The 22623-nt window shown below is 48.9% G+C and overlaps 9 protein-coding genes across 9 annotated transcripts; 5 read left to right on the top strand and 4 right to left on the bottom strand.

The window, feature by feature from the left end:
- Positions 1 to 1665: 1665 nt before the first annotated feature.
- On the top strand, positions 1666 to 2685 carry N7533_004228 (NAD(P)-dependent alcohol dehydrogenase; the record flags this gene model as incomplete). The annotated part of the gene is made up of 1 exon (XM_057100878.1): positions 1666 to 2685. One exon carries the CDS (start codon positions 1666 to 1668, stop codon positions 2683 to 2685), a length of 1020 nt encoding a protein of 339 aa, XP_056960508.1.
- A 3089-nt stretch (positions 2686 to 5774) lies between these two features.
- N7533_004229 (uncharacterized protein) lies at positions 5775 to 6812 on the top strand (the record flags this gene model as incomplete). Its single annotated transcript, XM_057100879.1, has 1 exon — positions 5775 to 6812. The coding sequence occupies one exon, from the start codon at positions 5775 to 5777 to the stop codon at positions 6810 to 6812; it is 1038 nt and encodes a 345-aa protein (XP_056960509.1).
- A 355-nt stretch (positions 6813 to 7167) lies between these two features.
- N7533_004230 (uncharacterized protein) lies at positions 7168 to 7953 on the top strand (the record flags this gene model as incomplete). The annotated part of the gene is made up of 1 exon (XM_057100880.1): positions 7168 to 7953. One exon carries the CDS (start codon positions 7168 to 7170, stop codon positions 7951 to 7953), a length of 786 nt encoding a protein of 261 aa, XP_056960510.1.
- Positions 7954 to 8279: 326 nt separating this feature from the next.
- On the bottom strand, positions 8280 to 9875 carry N7533_004231 (FMN-dependent alpha-hydroxy acid dehydrogenase; the record flags this gene model as incomplete). Its single annotated transcript, XM_057100881.1, has 3 exons — positions 8280 to 8443; positions 8496 to 9686; positions 9749 to 9875. 3 exons carry the CDS (start codon positions 9873 to 9875, stop codon positions 8280 to 8282), a joined length of 1482 nt encoding a protein of 493 aa, XP_056960511.1.
- Positions 9876 to 12379: 2504 nt separating this feature from the next.
- N7533_004232 (pyridoxal 5'-phosphate synthase subunit PdxS) lies at positions 12380 to 13482 on the bottom strand (the record flags this gene model as incomplete). The annotated part of the gene is made up of 4 exons (XM_057100882.1): positions 12380 to 12701; positions 12748 to 13010; positions 13124 to 13306; positions 13378 to 13482. 4 exons carry the CDS (start codon positions 13480 to 13482, stop codon positions 12380 to 12382), a joined length of 873 nt encoding a protein of 290 aa, XP_056960512.1.
- A 903-nt stretch (positions 13483 to 14385) lies between these two features.
- Positions 14386 to 16127, bottom strand: N7533_004233 (translocon subunit SEC61; the record flags this gene model as incomplete). The annotated part of the gene is made up of 5 exons (XM_057100883.1): positions 14386 to 14467; positions 14538 to 15613; positions 15677 to 15844; positions 15920 to 16020; positions 16118 to 16127. 5 exons carry the CDS (start codon positions 16125 to 16127, stop codon positions 14386 to 14388), a joined length of 1437 nt encoding a protein of 478 aa, XP_056960513.1.
- Positions 16128 to 16790: 663 nt separating this feature from the next.
- N7533_004234 (uncharacterized protein) lies at positions 16791 to 18179 on the bottom strand (the record flags this gene model as incomplete). Its single annotated transcript, XM_057100884.1, has 1 exon — positions 16791 to 18179. One exon carries the CDS (start codon positions 18177 to 18179, stop codon positions 16791 to 16793), a length of 1389 nt encoding a protein of 462 aa, XP_056960514.1.
- A 616-nt stretch (positions 18180 to 18795) lies between these two features.
- Positions 18796 to 19783, top strand: N7533_004235 (putative cyclin; the record flags this gene model as incomplete). The annotated part of the gene is made up of 2 exons (XM_057100885.1): positions 18796 to 19053; positions 19133 to 19783. 2 exons carry the CDS (start codon positions 18796 to 18798, stop codon positions 19781 to 19783), a joined length of 909 nt encoding a protein of 302 aa, XP_056960515.1.
- Positions 19784 to 20256: 473 nt separating this feature from the next.
- N7533_004236 (ATG3/ATG10 family protein) lies at positions 20257 to 21516 on the top strand (the record flags this gene model as incomplete). The annotated part of the gene is made up of 2 exons (XM_057100886.1): positions 20257 to 20807; positions 21009 to 21516. The coding sequence occupies 2 exons, from the start codon at positions 20257 to 20259 to the stop codon at positions 21514 to 21516; spliced, it is 1059 nt and encodes a 352-aa protein (XP_056960516.1).
- Between the last annotated feature and the right edge of the window lie 1107 nt (positions 21517 to 22623).

Consider the following 22623-nt stretch of genomic DNA (forward strand, 5'->3'; position numbering starts at 1 on the left):
AACACTTCGCCTATTCTGGCTGCCTTTTTGTGCTATGGAATATATATCGGATGTCCCTTTGAATGGCCCTCGGTAGCATTTTTGCTTGGATTAGATAGCATCTTGTCACATCACTACTCTTTACTCATATCATTCTGTTTCCTATTATGCCATATACTAAAGCGCTAACATAACAAGCGGCCGGATAGTCTAGTTGGTTATGACGCATCGTTAACACCGATGAGGTCCTCGGATCGAGCCCGGGTCTGGTCACATTATTTTTGTTTTTTATGAAAACTTTTCAGTCTTGGGTCATATTTGTTCATAGACAATGTATGTGGAGGAGGCTGGTGGTCAAAAAACACCATAGTTCTGGTCAGGTCTAGATCTTCTCATAATACAAGCTAGAAATTCATTTTTGAAGTGGAATCGAAGTCCTTTAATCCAGGTATGATAGTAGCCTTGAATGTAGATACTAATTGACTTTTAAGATAGAAACTTGAACATGAACTTACAAGGTCTCTAATAATATGTAGCTATCTGTGAAGCTTGCTATTATCTGCTACGAGAATCATACTTATTTGTCATACCCTGTGATATACAGGAATACTACACTTTGGTGGTTTGCAAGCGGAAAATACAATAAAAAAGGACAGCCCAACACCGTGAAAGGCTCTAAGAAGAAAGAGGACCGATGAGAAGAAAAGATCCCACATGGAAAATCACAACACTCCAGGGCTGCCATGCAAGAACGGCTCGCAAACCAGTCAGATGAGGTTCACCTCAGGCTCTCTCGAAGCTTGAACTTGAAGACTTCGTGACAAGATTAGAGAGACAGGTTAAGGGAGGAAGAGGATAAAGAGCCAAAGACCAAGAAATTGAAATACCAGTGTGATTGTTAAATACTGCTCAAGGTGAAACAGGCGAAAGTAGTGTAAGTACTTGGATTAGCCAACTTTGTATCAAGTATCTATCTATCTTGCCACTAAAGCTGCTCTTCAAGCTTCCTTCACTCGGCGTCAAGTTAAAACTCGGTTACAATGCATCATATTATGCCCAATGCGGCCATTAGACACGTTGAACATGGTCAAAAAAAAAGACCATACAAGCATGAAAATGGCCAAAAAATAAATGCTCACGTCCAGATTTGAACTGAAGACCTCGGCATTACTAGTGCCGCGCTCTACCAACTGAGCTACGCGAGCTTGCTGATATAATTGGACTTAAAGCTAAGAATTTATATCGCAAAAGAAGAATGACGAAATCAAAACGTAACCACTTCATCAGAAAAAGACTTGGAGGATGGAGATTCAATTCAAGGGATGCCAAGTATAATCAGTACCATGTTGCGGCCTTTATCCTTCCTTAGCTTATTTTTACCATACCCCGCTCTCAGCTCCTTGCTTTGTACGACCTACCCTGAATAACCTCCTGGTTGTGATTAATATCTCGATCCTCGACTCCGTCACCCCCGCAAACCTTTTTTATTTTCCCACTACTTTCGCTGCACGATTGCAGAACAGAATCTATCTCGAATCTCCAATAATTTAATCTTCATATACTTGCTGACTAACACTGATATTGACGTCATCGTGCTCTATTTCTCAGATCGGTTTTGCCGATCCCACATCTCGGGTCAACAATATCGCATCTGGGCACCCTATAGTGCCAATTGATCGATTCACCATGGAAGAAAACATGAAGGCATGGCAGCAAGTCTCCCCCGGACCCGTTGAGGAAAACCTCAAGCTGGTCGACGACGTCCCACGTCCCAATGCGGCTCTCAAAAAGGGCGAGATCCTCGTCCGCGTCGTTAGTGCTTGCCTCAACCCAGCAGACTATAAGATCATGGAAATGGGATTTCTCGCTCGTGCAACCGTCAGATTCCCCAAGGTCATAGGTATGGATCTCAGCGGCACCGTCACGGCGGTGGCCGAGGGCTCGACAGACGTCAAAATCGGCGATAACATCCTTGGTCGCGTCGAGCCAATGAAGCCCCACGGCTCTCTATCCCAGTACCTAGTCTTGTCACGAGAGGAATACGCCGTGATCCCCAAATCAGTGGATCTTGACCATGCCGCTGGCGTACCCACCGCTGGAATGACAGCCTACCAAAGCATCAAGCCCTACGTCAAAGCGGGCGATCGCATTTTCATCAATGGTGGCTCGGGGGGAACGGGATCGTTCGGTATTCAAATTGGAAAAGCCCTCGGGTGCCACGTTACGACATCCTGTTCAACCGCCAAAGTCGAACTAGCAAAGAAGCTAGGTGCTGACGCCGTCATCGACTACCGCGTCGAGAATATCGTTACTGAACTGAAAGCCGAAGGCCAAGTCTACGACCTGGTAGTGGACAACGTTGGTAACTCGCCAAAGGACTTTTTCGCCACAACACCTGGCTTTCTGAGGCCTGAGGGTCATTTTATTGCCGTTGGAGGCTCCCCATCGCTCCAAACGGTTCAGAATATGACCAAAGGTCTGCTTTGGCCGAGCTTCCTGGGTGGCACGCCACGCAAATTCGTGCCGTACTTTACCAAGAGTGTACGCGAGGACTATGAGCAGCTAGCAAGTTGGCTTGCTGATGGGACAATCACAACGACCATTGATTCAACATTTGAATTCGAGCAGGTTATTGAGGCTTTGAAGCATCTTAAAGAAGGCTCTAGCGTAGGAAAAGTCATTGTGCACGTCTCGCCAAAGAAATAAGAGTATCGCCCGCGGTCAAAATGTTCAACGAGGAAAGATATCTTCATCATATGGTGCTGGATTGACCGCAATGGTTTACTTCTTGATATTCTGATGCTCGGCCGCTGCACTCCTGGTTATTGACTCGGATCGAAGGCATATAGTATATCTCTATTTCACGCCTCGAAGATTCTACAGGATCTGGGTCTTCCAGATCTAAGAACTGTCTAGCAATGCTGCTATCAGCTTGGATTGGGAAATTTGCTTTCTTTCTCACGACGCGTTCATCCAACCCGAAAAGCGGGAACTCGCCACCGAAGACATCACTAATTAGTCTAGTCATTCAGGTTGGAAATATACTTAGGCACCACGAGTTGATCAAATCTCGGTCGACGGTGCTATTTTACTAAAAAAGGCATTTTTACCAGTACTAGTAGTGGGATTTCAAGTTGACGGGAGACGGATCCAAATTCAAGATAAACATGAAGTTTAATTGGTCCAGAAAAATACTAGTTGAGGTAGATTATCCTCTGCAGGAAGACCAAGAGTAAAGTTGATGGCCCTGGAGCCTATTTAGACCAGCGGTAAACTTAATTTGATATATGACCATTGTCAAGAGGGCTGCGATTTGCTTAGTACATTCATGAATTCCCTCGCGTTAAGAGTATATAGTTGTAATATCCATGAAAACCACTTAGAGGCGACGGTGAGATCAGTATTCGACTCCGAATCCTTCCACATTCCAAGGTTCTGTCAGTAAGGTACTCCTGGAAATGGGAATTCATATCACCCTCAAGATTGTCGAACTTTCCATCATGCAATGTCAACATTACCTGACAAATTTGGTTGTGGTCTAATCCCAGTTCGTTTACATTTCCGCGAGGTACACTCCGCTCTAACAAAATAGCTCTCACAATCAGAACCATCGGAGCAGCTCTCGCCAGGACAGCTAATCTGGGTCTTTGTTGAAGCATGTCCGTTCGTATTGGCAACAGACTCCGATTGATCAACAACTTGACACCTGATAGCTCTTACAAGTCCACCAACATATTTCTTCTCTCCTTTCTCATTGTATCCCGCGAACATGTTTGTATGAGTGTGATCAAATCGAATGAGCTCGTCCCGACAGTTGTCTCCACTGGTTTCTGAAATTAGTATACTACTGCCAGGTTATAGTATGGAAATTCGGCTACATTACATACCTGTAGAGTATACACATGTTTTTCTTGCCCGTGGGCGCTTCGCAAGGAATATAGATTGATCCAACATTTCGAGAGCTAGGCGTATCAGCTTAGTATTCTTCTAGTATGGGATCAAAATTGAACTGAGTAGGCCTACTAGATACTGCCAAGACCTTGACAGGACCCATCTAAGCGGAGCTCTTGCCCGAAACCACCCTGGAGGGGGCTTTGAGTCGAATGGGCAATTGGATTCTGTGGCAGTACTTCTTCAAATTCTGCAAGGACTCCTTGAAAGCACGAGGCGAGTAACAGAACTGTAACATATACTCTCATGATTTCTGGGAACACAGGGGATCCTGTAAAACTTGTATGAAAGTAAAGCAATATTTGGTGGAAGCTGAAAGAGTAGAGAAGAGCAGTTGCTTTTCGAGATAGCTAATTGTCCTCTTTCTATTCATGGGAACTATCCTGATCTTATATACTTGCTGGATTTGCTTGTTGCGTGGCTAAATAGATATGTGACAGGGTTTAAGGATATAACTTGTGCATCACCATGAAATTCCGATAACTTCCGGATCTTTGCCACCTGGGCCGTTTTTAATTCGAATATAATGGATCATCATGGTGTATCCGGAACCATGGGGGCTGCTAGTGATACAATAATAATAATTATACTCTCCAGGGGCTCCTGGGCTCCGTTTTCCACATATTATCATGAAATACAGAGAAGCCATTATAATACGAAGAGACCAAAAAGGAAGAGCATCCATCTAAATTACGCTAATCAATACCGCAACAGTTCCTACTTCGCAATGGTGATTATGCATATTAGTACGGAGTAGAGGCTAAAGCCATAGAACATTGCTTTCTAAGCTGATGCATAAAAATGGAAAATTTTATATGAACTGTGAAAGTAAACCACTGGGTCGTAACCAATCAATTCACATCTCACATTTCTTATTCGCTGCGCATCATTATTCTTTTAGCAGACTAGTGAGTTTCTGCAATCAGCAAGAGTTAATATAACACAATGAGGGCTTCAAATTATAGACTATTAAGTCCATCATCCGGTAGTTCCGGCTGACTGTATTTACTGGGATCATCATCTGGCTGCAAACTTTCAGGTTAAGATATGGAGAGGTTCAGGCATAAGATTGGCCAATAGTTAATGTATTGAACTCTATAGTTCAATACATTATGTTGTGTACTTTTGCAATTATTCCAGCCCTATTCAGAATGCGAGCTGAATCCGCATCCTATATTCGCGAATCAAGGACTCAGTTGCCATTCAAAAGCACGGCGTAGAGAGGACGATGCCAGGTGTTTATGTCAGTCTCAGCCACGATGTGGCGGAGTACTTGGATAGAGGCTAGTCCGAAAGTGGACAAACACTAACCATAACAGGCAGTTCACCGTTGACAAAAATAAAAATGCTTCAACATCCCTTCGCGCCCGACGTGTTTAAGTGGAGTCATTCGCAGGCATGCCAGTGCTCGTGCTTGGGCCGGTCTCACCGCATTGCAGGCGCCTAGGATTCAGCCTTAACTTCTCGATTCTTCAGAGACCCTCTTCTCGACGCCATACCGATCTCAAGTTCTCTATTTTTTGAGCCTCATCTAGGAATGCTCAATGCCTCACATATCCAATACTCCGGAATCTTTACTGCCACGCTCGGATTCTCGGAATCCTGCAAACACATGTAGAGGTATCACAACCCAAGGCCGGCCTTGTCGGCGCGGCATAACACCATCCCAAACTCCATCCCCGGCATCGACCCCTCGAAAGAAGGGCCCTCGGCATGAACCAATACTAGATCCAGATTCTTTATATTGCTGGCAACATAAAGATCAGGCTTCTTCTTCGGCTTCGGCTATTCAACCCACAATCCATGAAGACCCTTTGAAGCCAAGATCTAGCATTGATACCCTCATGGATCGACTTGGCGTCCTTGACATCAATGATGGAACACAAAAGCCTCCGAATAGGCGGCATACGAACCAAGCCGGCCTCGGTGAAAAGCCTCGGCCTCGCCCCAAGAAGAAAAAAAGGTCCATCTGCTGCTTTGAGATCGTGGATGAAGAAAGCGACGAGGATTCCAAACCATCAATCCCAGTACAGAAACCCACCTTATCTCGCCCGCCTCAAAATTCTCACCAAGGGCGTCCTCAGCATGGGCAAATTCCATCATCTGGTCAGCAAAAACCATCTCGGCCTTCTGCACCAACTCCTAGAAAGTCTTCGCAGGCCGGATCTCCCTCATCATGGATTCCTTCCAATTTGGACCCTCAAACGACCTCGATTCTTCTCACAGAGCTAGCTAAACCTATCTCCGATGCCGACGAGGAAGGCTACATCTACATGTTTTGGGTCACCCCTCCGAAAAGTACTCCACGAGGAAGCGATCCAAGCGGACCAGCACAGCCTCCTGTTCCAAGGGATATCGCATCGTCGCTACTGCCCCAATCCCACCACAAGGACGATACTCTCCGACCCCCAGCACAGCCACGCAGTGTTAGTGATGCAATCCGCGCAGCACGAGATCTCAATGCATTAACCAAAAACCCGACATCCACCTCACCTGGCACACTGCGACTGAAAATTGGCAGGGCGAATAACGTCCACCGAAGACTGGTGGAGTGGACACGCCAATGCTCCCACGATTTGACGCTCATCCGCTACTACCCATATACCCCGTCTTCGTCTACGAGCTCTTCGCCAGCTAGAGTACCGCCATCTCGGACTCCCGCGGCCGCTTTGGTGCCCGGAGGAAAGGTCCCGCATGTCCATCGCGTGGAAAGGCTTATTCATCTTGAATTGGCAAATCTTCGAGTTCGTGATCTTGGGCAGTGCACGGAGTGTGGTAAGGAGCACCGCGAGTGGTTTGAGGTTGAAGCACAGAAGGATGCATTGCGAAAGGTAGATGAATGTATTCGGCGTTGGATTTCATGGGGAGAATCGATGAAATAAATGTCAATTAGCGATACGCAACTGAGTGATAGAATTTGAGAAGCTCCTCGATCTGCTCGTTATTTTAGACGTAGAAGTACTAGTGGGGACTGTTTTGGTTGAGAAGTGTGAGGTGGGTTCCTTCCAGGCCTCACTCACTTCCACTCTTTCTTTCCCTTCAACTGTCACAATTCTGCGCCAACTACCTACCACTCCTCTCTCGTCCCTCTCTCTTCAAGAAGCCTTTCTATTCAATATTCCAGGTATCGATCACTGTGCAAAGAAGCCTTCCTTATACTCTATTCCAGTCACCGCTGATACGATCTACTAGTTCCCCGACAACATCCGACAACAAAGCAAGAGTAAGGCCGTCAAAATGTCAGACGAAACTCCCAGTGAATTCAATGGAATCACCCCATGGCCAATCTCGCCAGACTTCTGCCCATACAAGCCATTCCCATCCCTCTCTGATCTCGTCCGACTCGATCAAATCCCTCGATTCCCACACCTCGGCCAGCAAGAAATCAAAATGTATCTTGACCGGGCAACCGTGCTCTGGAACTTGATCAACAACAGCATCGAGGGCACCGAGCCCTACCGGTATGCCTTCGCCGAGCTTCTGGGCCTATCGCTTCTTCTTTGGGAGGGGATTAAGAAGTTTCAGAAATACGAGTACGGGGTCTGGATTCGGGCCCGAAAGCACGAAGCGGAGGACAAAAGGCTACAAGCACTGGGAATTCAACAGGAAGAAGCTCATGGCAATTCGATGCGCAAGCTCGAAATCGAACTGCTCGATTTCTCGAGTGACCTGAGAAAACAGGTTGACGCTTTCCAACTCTACCTCCCTCCGGGAATGACTGAAAGCGAGGCAGACCGCTGGATAATCGAGACGCGACTGAAGTATGGAAAGGCCATCATGGAGAGAGATGCTAGTGTACAGTTGCGAGACCGATTGGCTGTGGCAAGGACCCGCGAGCAGAAAGGTGGAAAGGTTTTGACACCGGATGAGCTGGAGGATTACCAGGCGAAGATGAAAATGGGGAATGATGGGCACAGTCGTGCGGTAATGATGCTTTTCAACTTGCGGATGAAGAGCGAGGAGAACAGCATGAAGGGCGGAACTCTTTGCAGTAGTCAGGTTTGGCTAGGACGGCCCATTTGAAAGCTGTCCCACTAGAAAGGTCCCCAGTGAGGAGTGGAAAGGTCGACAGCAGAATGATTTCAATGAGCCTCAGCTTCTGCCTCGCGTGAAAGAATATTTCCGAAATCCTATCTAACCTCAGTGTCTATTCTTATCAAATCTAATCATATTATTCATTAAGATATTCCATTGCACACTGAGTTACCAAGTTCCAAGGTTTTAGATTTTCTAGATGCCTGGATATACCTACTACCTAGGTACCTACCTAAGTAGTAACTCGCGTAGAGCCTGGGTTTGTATACAGTCTGCTTCGTACAGCAACCCAGCCCTCCTCGACGGCATACTATCTAAAGCTTGTTTAACCGGCTCAGTGAGTCCCGGGAAGCAGTATCATAATTTGGAGGCAATAGATGATCTAGCCCAGCCGTATTGATGTAAGATGGGTTCGCATCGCGGAACAAATCTGTCATACCCACCAGCTGAGAAGCCGTCTCGATTTCCTCTTTGATCACTATTTCAAAAATTAGCACCCAGCCAAATCCCCTAAGCCATGTGATACTCACAGCTCACAGCATGCTCAACACCATCCTGTCCATAGCTGAGAGCAAATGCAAACGGTCTACCCAGCCCCACGGCAGATGCGCCAAGGCAAATTGCCTTGACAATATCCGAACCGCGACGGAACCCTCCATCCACAAGAACCTTCATTTTGCCGAATACTTCGGGGCAGTATCGGTGGATTTCCAGCAGAACTAGGATTGTCGGTGGTGTGGTGTCCGCGGCTCTCCCTCCATGGTTGCTAATGACAATGCCATCAAACCCAGCTCTCATTGCTAAACGAGCATCCTCAGCCCGCTGGACGCCCTTGAGTACTATAGGTAGCTTCGAGATATTCCGTAACCAGCGCAGATCATCCCAATTTAGAGTCGAATCGATGAAGGAACTATTAGCTTTCGCCAGACCTGCACTCTTCTTCTTCTCCCCTGTTGGTTTGTTGTCCTTGGCTACATTAATCCACTGTGTACCTTCGTCAAGCTTAATTCGCTCGTCCGCCTCGCGCTTCGACATAACCGGCAAATCGGCGGTCACAAATAGAGCTTTGACTTTACCCGTTTTCTCAGCTAGACGAATCAGAGCTTCGGTCTTGGATCGATCCCTATTAATATAGAGTTGATAGAAAGCCTGCGAAGGGGTTTGGTCCAGAATCTCCGTAAGAGGATAAGAAGACATTGTCGAAATGCAGTGAATGATTCCCGAGGAGGCAGCTCCTCTCGCGAGAGGCATTTCGCCTTCTTCGTGGCTCATCTTGGCTGCACCAACCGGTGCAACGAAGACTGGAATGTCAAGCTTGCACCCGAAGAGAGTTGACTGGGTGTTTACCCTGGAGACATCTCGCATGATCGCCGGCCGTAGCCAGATGCGCCGAAAGAAATCGCGATTCTCGTCTCGTGTGAAGCAGTCATTGGCCGCGCCGCTATGATACGCCCATGATTTTGGACTGAAAGTATTCTTAGCCACGGACTCGAAATCATCTAGATTAATGATGTCGTCGAGTGTTGGTTTCTGATAGACCTGAGATTCGGGAGTTGTCCCTGTTGAAGACTTGGGCGTTTCGTTCTGTGCACGCCATTCTTCGGTGATGGTTGTCGTATCTAGGTCTCCGATGATACTGTCGTCAATATCTTTGATCAAAGAAGGCGAGTGCGTGCTGTTGTATATCTGAGATGCATCGCGACCAGCAAATTGATAAATGACTTGGACGGTCAGTCAGCCCGGGAGGTTCTAAGAATGCAGGGATCTGGAATCTTCATAGTACTTGCAGCACCGCCAGGATGATTCGGGGCAAATTCGGTCACGTCGTAAACTTTTCCATTTACCACGATCCAGATATCGTTCTCTTGGGCATGCTTCGTGATTTCTTGTGTCGAGATTTGCTTGGCCATAATTCCTGCGGTTGAAAAATTTCGGCCAGTAAGTGGCCAAGATGAAGAATAGGTTTCTGCTGATTCGAGGATGGGGGTGATTAGTGTTTAAGTATCCCTTGATTGGTTTGGGGAAGTGGCTGGAGTGGCCCGAGCGCATAGAGTACCAGCGACTTACCCTCCACCAAATCAAATGTAAAGTGATAATAATTTTATTTATTTATTCAGTAGATAATACGACAAGTCAGTCGCCGAGTAAACGAGAGAATAGAGCAGAGAATCCCCGCAGATCTTGGAAATTCCGAAAACGTTCCGGAATTAATTCCGATAACAGGGATATCTTTTCTGAGATGGCTGCCCCGCATATAAGACAGTATCCCAGAAACGAGTAGTAAACCTAGGTAACAACAATATCAACTTGTCCTTGTTGAAGGGCTCCAGGCCGTATCAAGGTGTGTTGGAATTCTCAATTCTTCAAATACAATACCCGTGTGAAGAGACAGGGTGGGTGTAAATATCTTTCCAGTTGTGATTTCCATGTTCCCGATGTTCACCCCGGTCTCGCATGGCTCAAGTGATTCATACAGCTCTTCATCATTTTCCTCTTCCAGTTTACTTTTGTCTGCTGATGCTAGTAGGTATCGGCTGCCCTACTATTGGCGATTTTGAAAAGAACCCATGAGACAAACATTACAATCAACCTGATTCCAAATATCAAGCAAATATCTCTTGACTACCTAGTTACACACTGAGTATAGTAACTACTGACTAGTACTAGCACCTTGGGATGGTATAGACACTGGCTTTTCTAAACTACCTAGGTACGATGTGGTCCCCACCAATGTTGTCACTGGTAGGGCGTGACAGTTCCGGTATTTTACTGTTTTATTTTACCAAAAAACGACTCGGGAGCCTTTTTACTAAATCCTTTAAGCGTAGACTTATTAGTACTATTTTCTCAATACTTGAATAAGATAACTAGTATCTTTTTCCAGTATTTCCTTATAAAGTGGGTAATCTCGTTCAAGCTATCATCAGTACTACTTTTTTCCACTAGAGTAAATGGATTTTAACAGATAAATAGTATTACGTATAGTATGTACCCTACTCTCTCAATAGACTTTATATTTTGATTAGTATACTAGGGAAATACAACTTGAACAACATAGCTTCTAAGGTGAGAAACTCACAAGGCGTCATACAATGAGCCGCATCTCCGACTTGGAATAACGTCACTCTTCCTGCAGGGAGATCTCGGAGTTATAATTCCGGAGACACATTTAAACGTCCGATATGCCCTATACTCTTTGGATTTGGAGTTCCTGGGGTATCTTATCCTAGACTGGACTTTTCCGAGCACGCATGGTCTCTCAATAGACACCCATGGATCATCGGTGAGGCAGTGAGGCCAAGGGGGCCTACGAGCAATTTCCAAGACATGTAACAAACATTGAACTGATTAAGAACACAAGTAATAATGCCGATGCACCTGGATACACCGGGGCACCGGGGTAGGTGGTATATTGAGCACTGGAGAGGGTCAGCAGTTTATGAACTTGCTGTCAATATTCATGAATGTCACTCTCCTGCGAGAGCCAAGCAGTATTTCAATAGGTTCTAAAAGATCCATTCTCATTGGCGGCAATCCAGTGCCAAGATACCTGTAGAATTCTCTGCACCTTACTCGCATGTGAGTCAATAACCTCCCTGCACTCGTGGCCCCAAGACAAAAAATTACCACAGATGTATCGGTAAATACAGTACACCTTCCTAAGACGGAAAAACAGAGGCCTGAGGGGAACCCCACTACTCAACGGGTAGACTCGGTACGGAGATTATTCAATCCCGATTGGACATTCTGGAAGAAGTGTGCGGAAGCGATGGAGGCCCCGGTACCTAATGAGCTCTGGAAGGGAAAGAGAGGGGACCGGGGAGCGTCTTGCTCTCTCCATGGCGTTCGGTGATCGGTGGTTCGGAGCGGAGAGCCTATCAGATTCGCATTTGGGGCTGGGATCTGTCGGATGGGCTGCCGGTGATCTCCCACCTTCCCCGTAGCTCGTAGTTTTTATCAGTTTGGACTCCGCACGTCTTGTGACTTTGGACTTGGAAGGCATTGGGGCGGGCAATTGGGTTCCCGGTGTTTGGGATGTGGTTCGGAAGGGGCGACGGACACTGGGGACATGGTTCGAGATTCTTTTGGTGGCGGGGAGGTCTAGATCGGGGATTGTGGCGATTGGCTAGTTGGACTACATTGATGAACTACTAGTACTCTTTTTTTCTTTCTTTTGTCTAAGTATACTATCAGGTGTAGACTTACAATTGCTGTATATGGCAAGGATAGAGAAAAACAATCTAGAATTTTGTGTATCCGTCATGCAAATAGCTACTATCATAGACATCGGCTCATTGCTCATGTACAAAAAGAAATTTTGAACGTGCCCTCCAGAAGACAACGAAGGCGAGGGAGGAAAAAAAAAGAGAAAACGAAAAACACAGTTTATCAACACACAATCCCAATGCCAAATTTACCAGCCACGACCAGCGAGCTTGTCAGAAGCAGGCATCTGCGACACGTTAATGCCAACAATAGCCTCACCCAGACCCTCAGAAACCTGCGCGAGGACCTTGGGGTCCTTGTAGTGGGTAGTAGCCTGGACAATAGCCTTGGCACGAGCCTTGGGGTCACCAGACTTGAAAATACCAGAGCCAACAAAGACACCATCGCAGCCCAGCTGCATCATGAGCGCCGCATCGGCGGGGGTCGCAACGCCACCAGCGGCGAAGTTGACAACGGGCAGGCGGCCCTTCTCAGCACACTCGCGGACAAGCTCGTAGGGGGGCCTCGATCTCACGGGCAAAGGCGCGCAGCTCGGGCTCGGGGTCCGCGCTGGACAGCAGGATACCGCGGGCACGGGCAATCTGCGCATTCACGGTGCGCATGTGCTTGACGGCCTCGACGACGTCGCCGGTGCCGGCTTCGCCCTTGGTGCGGATCATGGCGGCGCCCTCGGAGATGCGGCGCAGGGCCTCGCCCAGGTTGCGGCAGCCACAGACGAAGGGGACCTTGAAGGGGGTCTTGGTGACGTGGTAGACGTCGTCGGCGGGGGTCAGGACTTCGGACTCGTCGATGTAGTCGACGCCAATGGACTCGAGGATCTGAAGAAGGGCGGGATGGTTAGCTTTGGATTTCTCTATACCCCGCGCTGGTGGTGGTCTTATCCGCCACCCCGGGAATTAAGTTGAATTTCTTGCTTATAATGGAAACGTACCTGGCACTCAACGAAGTGACCAATGCGAGCCTTGGCCATGACAGGAATGGTAACGGCGGCCATGATCTCCTTGATCATGCCGGGGTCGGACATGCGCGCAACGCCACCCTCGACACGAATATCGGCGGGAACACGCTCGAGAGCCATGACGGCGGCAGCGCCAGCCTCTTCAGCAATGCGAGCCTTTATAGGGAAGAAGGATATGTTAGTTAGGACATTCGATGGCGATTGGCAAAGAGATTTTGTAAACCTACCTGCTCAGCGTTAACCACATCCATGATTACGCCACCCTTGAGCATCTGCGCAAGGCCGGCCTTGACGAGGAAGTCATTGCCAGAGGAGCCGTTCTGTTGAGCCATTGTGAAGGTAGAGGTGGAATTGAGGAGTTCAGATAGAAGGGAAAGAAGTGAGAAGAGAAGAAGAGGGACTGAGGGGATTAAGAAGGAAGAAGTAGGAGTGAGTCAAAAACGATAAAGTAAGTTCCCCGCCTACTCTTTACAGAAGGTCGCCTCAGGCTCAGCGGGGCTGCCCCTCGCGATTTAAGCTCGCAGAGTACCAGTACCAGAGTTACCCGAGGAAACTGGGTATGGTATGGTATGGTATGATCTGAATATGGTATTTACATCTTCTAGAATTAATCATGTAAGGTTATATATACCGAATGTAGTCCGTAGCTGATCATGATCTCCTATACTAACTACAAGAGGCAAGACACCCTTCACACACTACCAGTTAGTAGCCCTCATTAGCACTCCCTCCTCCAGTAAAAAGACCCTCGAGCACTCGGACGAGAAAACCTTGGAAGTACTCAAGTACTGCTAGTAACTCTCAGTCACCTGGCCACCAATAAACTTTGCCGCGCCGATTCCACTCACCGAGGCCAATTCCGCCGGAACGAGGACTTGGCTACTCTCTACTCTCCTCTACTCTACTTTACTCTCCTCTCCTCTACGACCGGGTCTATTTGGATCGATCACAAGAAATTGATTTGGTTTTTCATCAGTAAAATATGGTTACAGGCCCTCTCTACAAAGGCACTTCAACTATTTCTCGGCGGGACACGAATACTAGTCCCCGTTTCCACACCATGACATCTGCACACCAATTCAATATCCCAAGAATTGTATCAAAGAATAGCGGCAATTAAAAAAAAAGAGAAAAGTGTGACATAACTAAACGGAGAAAGGCAAAAGATTCAAAAATGGAAAAAAAAGAATCCTTCGTCATACTGCTCGTGAAATTTGGAGAACAGTCTCGTTAATTTAGCTGCCGGGGACCAGTCCCTTGAGACCGGCACCGATGTCACCCTCACGGGCGGCAATTTCAAAGTATCCGTAGATGATGCTAAGATAAATGTTAGTATATGGTTTATCTTTTAACTTAAGGAAAATATCAAGTGTTGAGGTTAACTTACGTCACGGCAAGCAGGATACCAGTACCGCTGCCAAGAGCACCGAGAAGATCGGACGCGACGGACAGACCACCAATGCAGGCACCACCGAAAGCGGCGGCGGTGGGGATGACACGCTTGAGCTCCTTGTACATGCTCTGCTCACGGTGGCCGGACATGACGAGACCCTGGTCCTTCAGCTGCTTGGCAACGTCACGGGGGGCGGAGCCGGAGACCTCAATCCAGGTCTTGGAGAAGAGAGCACAGGCAACGAGCATGAAAGCAATGTAGACAGCAGTGTGGATGGGGTCGAGGAGGGCCTCCTTGAAGTTCAGAGGAGGGGACATGTAGTAGGCAATACCCGAGGAAGCGAAAAGCTGGGCAGAACCCTCACGAGGCTCCCAGACTCCGAGGAGCTTGACAAGGAGGTTGTCAGAGAAGCGAGAGTACAGCATCTGGGAGATCAAGAAGACGTTGGAGGACAGAGCCGACTGGAGCATGATGGGCATGTTGGAGGTGTAGAACAGGCGGACGGGGTAAGAACCGCGCATGCCACGCTGGCGGGCGGACTTGACGGGGATCTCAACGCGGAAGCCCTGCAGGTAGATGACAGCGGCGAAGACGAGGAGGGTAGCCAGAAGGTTCATGACGTTGGGGAGGTTCTGGCGGTAGAAGGCCTCGTACAGAGCACGCTGCTTGTCGGGCCAGGTGAGGAGCAGGTGGAACAGGGCGATAATGGCACCCTCGAACTCGGGACCACGGCCAGTGTTGATAGTGGTAGGGGAGAAAGCCTTCCAGACGATAGACTCGCAAATGTTGGTGGCAATGAACAGCGAGATACCGCTGCCCAGACCGTAACCCTTCTGCAGGAGCTCATCGAGCAGAATGACGACGAGACCAGCGACAACCAGTTGGACGATGAGCAGAACACAGATACCGGCACCAAGATCGCTGGGCTGGCCGTAAAGACCAGTCAGAACGTACACACAGGCCTGGCCGAAGGACAGGATGATGGCGAACAGCTTCTGGGCGGTCTGGTAGAGCTCGCGGTCGGTCTTGAGGTCAAGGTTGACGTCGATGAGGTGGGTACCGGCAAGGAGCTGGAGAAGTGACGGTCAGTTTCAAAGCTATCAACTCGTCGCAAACCAATTGATGTCACCTACCTGGAAGACCATGCCGGAGGAGATGATAGGGGTGATACCCAATTCCATCAGAGTACCACGGTTACTGGCCAGCATCATACGGAGCCAGTACAGGGGGTCCGAGGTGTCGGAGGAGACGATACCATAGAGAGGCATCTGGCTCATGACCAGGAAGATGAGCAGAGTCAACTAGACACGAGGTTGAGGTCAGCATTGAACACGGAACACGAAACACGGTCTATTCTCGAATTTGGAGCAACGTACACCCGTCCACATCAGCTTCTGGTTGAAGGGCACCTTGGTCTCAGGCGCGGCCACCTCCGGAAGGAGGGGCGTGAAGGGCTTGATCAAATCAAGGAAGCGAACTATTCATGGTTATCAGTATGGGCGAAAGCATTGAGGGTGGACACAAGATGGGATACGACGATCGATCGCGTGCTGGGCATTGGGGAAGAAACTCACGGCCGCTCATTGTGACAGTCTTCCCTCCAATCCGTCTTAAAAGAAATAGAGGAAGCTGGAATTGGGAGCCAGCAAAAGGAGTGGAATGGGGAAGATGAAAAGGAAAGGAAAGGGAAGATTGGGGGTGGAGGGAGATGGGGGGAAGGAAAGGAACAGAAAGAGGTTCGCTGGCCACTTTTCGCTTCGCGCTAACTGAAAGTAAGGCCACTTGGCCACCACTCAGATTAGTTACTAGTATGCACATCCAGTACTCCGTTTCCTCCCCTTTAATTCCCATTGACTCACCCCTAAACAATTAGAAGATTGAAAATGACTCAATTGAATTTTGGATATTGCTATTTATTCCCAGATCGCCCCTAAATGCTGTTCTTCCCGTGTGTGTGCCTCAAGTGTGCGTGTACCCCAGGGTAGCACACCCCGAGCTTATCCCCACACTACCTCTTAAGGTAGTCACAGGGTCTACCTATCCTATCAAGCTCTATATTCAGCACCACCATTTTGTCGGGAACCCTTTATTATTGCCCGGGATTCACGGACTATTCTATCTGAAGATGCGAATTATTCGTAGTGAAAACAAAAAGATCAAAACAAAATGATACCCTCGCAATCAATTCTATGGAGACACCAGGTCTTTGCGAGAGATCTTCATCCAAACATCTCGTCCGAGCTTCGCTCAAGGACCAACAAGACCAATGCAATCATCAATCACCAATTCAAGTTCGCCCAATCGGGTCTTCAGTCCCCGGTTCTCATCCTTGAGAATGCCCATGACACTCCAGGCCTCGGAAGCGGGGACACCATGACAGTTGCCACATTGGTTAGGGTTGCCGTTGTTGCCCACAAAAGAGCTTCCCAGGCGCGTCGAAGCAATTCCCTTAATCACACGGTCGTAAGCTGACGCCCGCGGAGTGGGTGTGCTAGTGACTTTGACAAGATTCTTCTGGATGGCGGGAGTTGGGGTAGGAGTGACGGTCGGATTGGGGAGAACAACCTGAGACAGGTTGGGAGATGGCGCGGTAAGCGTTGACGTAGGGGACTCGATGCCCTCCTTGTGTGAGAAAACGCTGTCGGCCACACTTTCATCTCCAGACTCAAAGCCCGAGTCACTGGTCAAGGTGCCGTGGCTTGCACGCTTACCTCCGCGATGAGGAGTTTGGAGGACGAGGGATGGGATCTCCTCGTCAGGAGGGATCGCACGCATTGTTCGGGTGCGACTACGGCTCTCCTCCTGCTGTCGAATGTGTCTTTCCTGTTCCAGTTCCTCGGCCATCGCCTTCATGGCTTTCTCCTGGTCGAGTACCTTAGCCGCCATTCCATCGAGTTGCATCCTTAAATTATTAGCTCGTGCTCTAGTTTCCTCGAGTTCCTCTTGCTTCTGGTTCTTTGAGGCTAGGGCCTGGTGCATAGCAAAGGTCCTTTCCTTGTAGGCCTCTTGCATTTCTCGCAAGACGGTGCCGGCCTGTTCTCGGAGGTTGTTGAGTGCATCTTCATCATCGACATCGGAGTTGGGTAGCGATAAGGCTGCGTCGATATCGAGATTCAGGAATTCGTCGTCGGCGGGAGCTGGAGGGAGCGGTTTCTCCTCTGCTTGTTTTCGCAGACCGAAGAATGTAAAGCCCGAATTTGATCGGTTGTGGGAGGAGCGTGGGGTAGTGAGACGGGGTTTATCCATTTCGTCCGAGTCGTTACGTCCGTCGGGACGTGTAGCGATTCCCAAGTTGACTGGATCTGATCTGCCCTGAAACCAATCCGACAGGACCCTGGCTCTTGCTTCAAGTTTCTTTTTGGGAAATGTATCTGTCCAAGAGAGGGGCGATGGGCCCAAAGAGTGTTTTAACGAGCCGTCGGACGAAGAAGTTGGATCGTAAAGGTCTTCCTCAAAGATAGGGGGTCGCGAGATGTACTCAGTATTGGCACGACGGTGGGAGGGCAGACTGTGGAAACGGTTCTCCGGGGAGGCTAAAGGGATCGACGGTTTTGGGGGCGACGAGGCAACGGTCGTGTGAGGCCCCTGGGAGTCATCGGAATGCAGGGAGATCGAGGAGGAGAGTTGGGAGGACATGATGGGGGGTGTTGGCAGAGACGCACAGGAGGGCGAGTTTGTAATGCCACGTCGAATCGGGTTGTTGTGGCGTTTGTTGGTGTGCAACGTGAAAGGTGGAGGGAGAGTGGACTAGTGGACTCCCTTAAGGGTTTGAGGTGTAGGGAGGAGGTGAAGTCAGGGAGATTGGATAGAATGGAGATGATCACGCTACTGTGTCGGGGATGTTTCAAGGTCCTTGTCCAATCTCGAGGTTGTTTTGAGTCTAGTTTCTATTTCGAGTTTGTTTTATTTTATTCTGTGCAACGCGTCTAAACAAAACAAAAGAAAAGAAAAGGCTGGGAAGTATGAAATAGCGGTGGCTGGTGGTGGCTTCACTTCTCCACCACAACCTTTGGGAACCCTTGAGAACCAACACTTCAGCTCCACATTGGAATATTCTCTCCAGTCTTCTTTCCATTTCCTTTCTCCAGTGGACTGAAGTGGAATTGTGAAACCCACCTTGACGGCAAAAAGTGGAAGACAGGGCATTGGAAGTATCAAGATCGGAACTAAATTCGCCGCAGCTGTTCTCCCGATCCCACGTTCCGTGCAAATCTTCCTTCTTACATCCCCGGCCATCGTCATCGTCCTCGTCATGGCACACCCCAACCCCGGCCTCACCCACCTTTCCAATGCTCTTGCCACCCCAGGGCAGCTTTCGGCTTCTTCATCATCGATCGATGGTGTTCCCTCCGACCTGGAAGCTTCAATTCGCTGCGCCGGTGCGCAATTAACCCAGGCCGCGGGCGTCCTCTTGCATCTGTCGCAAGATATCATCGCGCAGGCAATTGTTATATTTACGCGCTTCTGGCTCGGGGCCGATGGGGGCAGCTTGCGCATTTACTCTGTCAAGGTGAGCAATCTTTCCTCAGCCTTTACTCGTCCTATTGTCCTTTTGACCTCACTTCTAATCTGAATACCAATCTCACTAGGATGTATCAGCCGCTGCTCTCTACCTGACTGCCAAATTATCCTTTCAACCCACCTCACCACGCTCCGTTCTCAACGTATACACATTGCTACTGTCGCGAGAGGCCTCCCCACTGTGGTTTGTGAACCTCCGCGGAGCACCCAAGCAGCCGCCATCCGCAGACAGCTACACCATTACAGAGGGCGGGTATCAGTCGGCGCGTCTGGTTCTACTTCGTATCGAGTCCGTCATTCTCCGCACTCTCAGTTTCGACACCCACGTTGCCCTCCCTCATACCATCGCCCTCACCTACCTCCAAACCCTGGGAGTCACAGACGCCGCTGTGTCCCGCCGAACGATTGAATATCTCAACTCCGCTTTGTTTTCTCCTCAACTACTTTACATCACACATCAGCCGAATGCCCTGGCCGTAGCAGCCATCTATCTTGCTTCGCGGGAACAGGGTTGCAAGCTGGTTGATGGGGAGTGGTGGGAAGTATTTGATGTCGATCGGGAAGAACTTGGATTCCTGGTGGTCGGAATGAAGAGTACGGAGGGGTTTATGCGTGCCGAAATGGAAAAGTGGAAGAGTCCTGGAAAGACAATACCTCTGGCGGTTGAAGAAGTAGACGCGGAGATCGAACGCAGTCGAATGATGCAGGAAGGTGAATGAGTTGGAAAATGTTGAGCCTGGTTCAAGCTTGGTTTCTTTCAAAATGAGAGCTCAGAGAGCTTTCAGACACACACTGAATTTCCGTATATAGACTAGGTAAACTGGAAAGCAGACGATGGCCTCTTGGGATGGGAACCTGGGAGAACCCGGGAGGCCGAGCTGATATCGGCCATGGTTGAGCAGCTCACCATAGACCTTCTAGTGGGAAAGATGCCTTATGCATCACCTGCATGGCAGCGAGTGCCACGACATCTTAGCGGCCAGTTTGAGCAGCATCAGCGGCGCCAGCTGGGAATCAGGTGGAGGGAAGCGACGGCCGAATCGATTTTGGCGGTTGCGATGAGCTCACGCGGGGCCGATCATGTGCTCCACCGCTTATCAAGGTTGACCCCCCCCACTGCGCTGCGCATCTCACTGCATCTCCATCTCGCATCTACCTCTCTTTTCACACGCTTCAATAGCACATAGACACAATGAATATCCTACATTCTACTCTATCAACCTGGCGAGATCGCCTCGCCCCCGTCTCTCGAACCTCCACCTTCCGCAATACCGGCCAAATCACACCAGAGGAGTTCGTGCTTGCGGGCGATTATCTGGTCTACAAGTTCCCCACGTGGTCCTGGGCTGATGCCTCCAGCCCAGCAAAGAGAGTTTCATATTTGCCAGAAGGCAAACAGTTTCTAGTAACCCGCGGCGTTCCTTGTCATCGTCGGTTGAATGATAACTTCGCTGGTGATGCGGGTACCGATGATGAGCTTGTGAGGGACATGTTATCTGGAGGGGAGGGGGAGGGTGCCACAACTGTGGATGGAGACGATGGCTGGTTGAGGACCGGTGGCGGCCGTGACTCTGCAGCGAACCAGAGCGAACAAGAAGCACGAATCCGGGATGTGCGGACAGTCGATGATTCCGGGAACCTGGGCGACCAAGAAGATGACGATGAGATTCCAGATATGGAAGACGACGACGATGATGAGGAGGCTATCATCCGCGAGCCGGTTGGGCAGTCCGGAACAACACAGTACGTGGTATCTCCTCTTATTTTAGCTACATGTTTACCCAGAGAGCTTTCTTGTTTTCAACTCTTGTGTCACCGGTAGCTTCAAGTACTAACATCATCTCACAAACTAGGCCACTCCGCACCTACACCCTCTATATCACATACTCCAACTTCTACCGCACACCCCGCCTCTATCTGTCAGGCTATCTATCACCATCAGAGCCCCTCCCCCCCACACCTCATGATGGAAGATATAGTGGGCGACTACAAAGACAAGACCGTAACACTAGAAGACTTCCCCTGGTTTGACGGCAGCATTAAGATGGCAACCGTTCACCCATGCCGCCACGCCTCCGTCATGAAAACCCTCCTCGACCGTGCCGACGCAGCCCTCAAGCTCCGCCGAGAAAAGCTCAAGCAAACGCAATCCCACGAAGAAGCAAATCGCGTGCTCCAGGCCAGCGGCGGTCTTGAAGGCCTCGTCGATGAAACAAAGGGCCTGTCACTAGGCGACCAGCAACAGCAAGGCGATGAGTGGGAGGTCCTACAGGCCGACGAGGAAGAGCAGAACGCTATCAGGGTAGATCAGTATCTGGTCGTTTTTTCTCAAATTCATCGCCAGCGTGACGCCAGGTATCGAGCACGACTTTACGATGGGAGTTTAATGAGAGCTAAGAGCTTTTTTATTTTGTTTTTCCACTTGGTAGCCTCATCGATACTCTGGAGGTGATGTGTCAGCATTTGGGCGGAGGCACAGCAGGGTTTCGGCTAGAGTTGGGCTGCGAGCATGATGGATGCTTCTGGATACGTGATAACGCATGATATGACATGATAGGCGTTGATTTGCTGCCACTCAATCTATTCTGGCCTTTTCTTTTCTTTCTTGGCTTACTCTTTTCCCTTCTAAGTGTGAATCACTTCCGCGTAACTCCCACATTACATCGTACCAAACTAGTATACACCTGGGCATCCTTCAACGTGTTTGGTGGCGTTAATATAAGAATTTGCTAGCAGCAGTGAGGAATTAAATCTACCGGGTTGAACTCTTTTCTCCAACGCCAGTAATCGCTAGTGTCCTTTCTCCGCAGTATTCAAAAACCTGGGCTAGCGAGGCTCGTCGCCTTTCCCCTGAATCGAGAAGAGTACATTACAAAACTATCAAGTACGGAAGTTGACCTATCTCTGGACCTGGACCTGGGCCTCTGTATTTTTTAACATGGAATTGTTGCACATACATTTTAATAAGAGAATCATTATCCTGAAAGGACCAGGATGGATCTTAGAGATGCGAAACTAGACACGCCATGCCCCCGCGCTTGTTGTGCAGGCCGAACTTGCCGACAACCTTCAGTTCTGAGTCACTAGATGATACTAGTATAGGAACACATATGACCGGAAGTACACTTCTGATAACTGGTTGTGGAGTAGTACTGGCACCTGGTACAGGTTGAGTAGAAGGCGGGGCTATAATGAATACCTAGGTACAGAGGTCTTCAAAATTTGATTTTGCTTCCAAGGTTTTCTTTAGATTGAGAGGATGTGGAGTTGAAATTGACTTACAGCGACGGGTGGTGGGTCCTACCAGAGGCATAATTACTAGTTAGTATTTGGAAAACAACCGTGAAGGTTAGAGTAAGGCCATTTTTCAATGTAAATGCAAGATGCAGTGTATTCAATTCCGGACGTAGTAGTACTAAAATAAAAAAACAACACTAGATTGTAACAATGTGTGCAAAGCACGCCCAGACTCCCATTCCATCCCAATCCCATCCAATTCCTCCCCAAACAAAAGAAAAGTATGACGTTCAGTAGTAAACATGGCCCTCATATGTCAGCC

Source organism: Penicillium manginii (genome assembly GCF_028828005.1).
Source record: "Penicillium manginii strain IBT 31320 chromosome Unknown utg000004l:1.0-7231830.0:1.0-7236170.0, whole genome shotgun sequence".
NCBI classification, from domain to species: domain Eukaryota; kingdom Fungi; phylum Ascomycota; class Eurotiomycetes; order Eurotiales; family Aspergillaceae; genus Penicillium; species Penicillium manginii.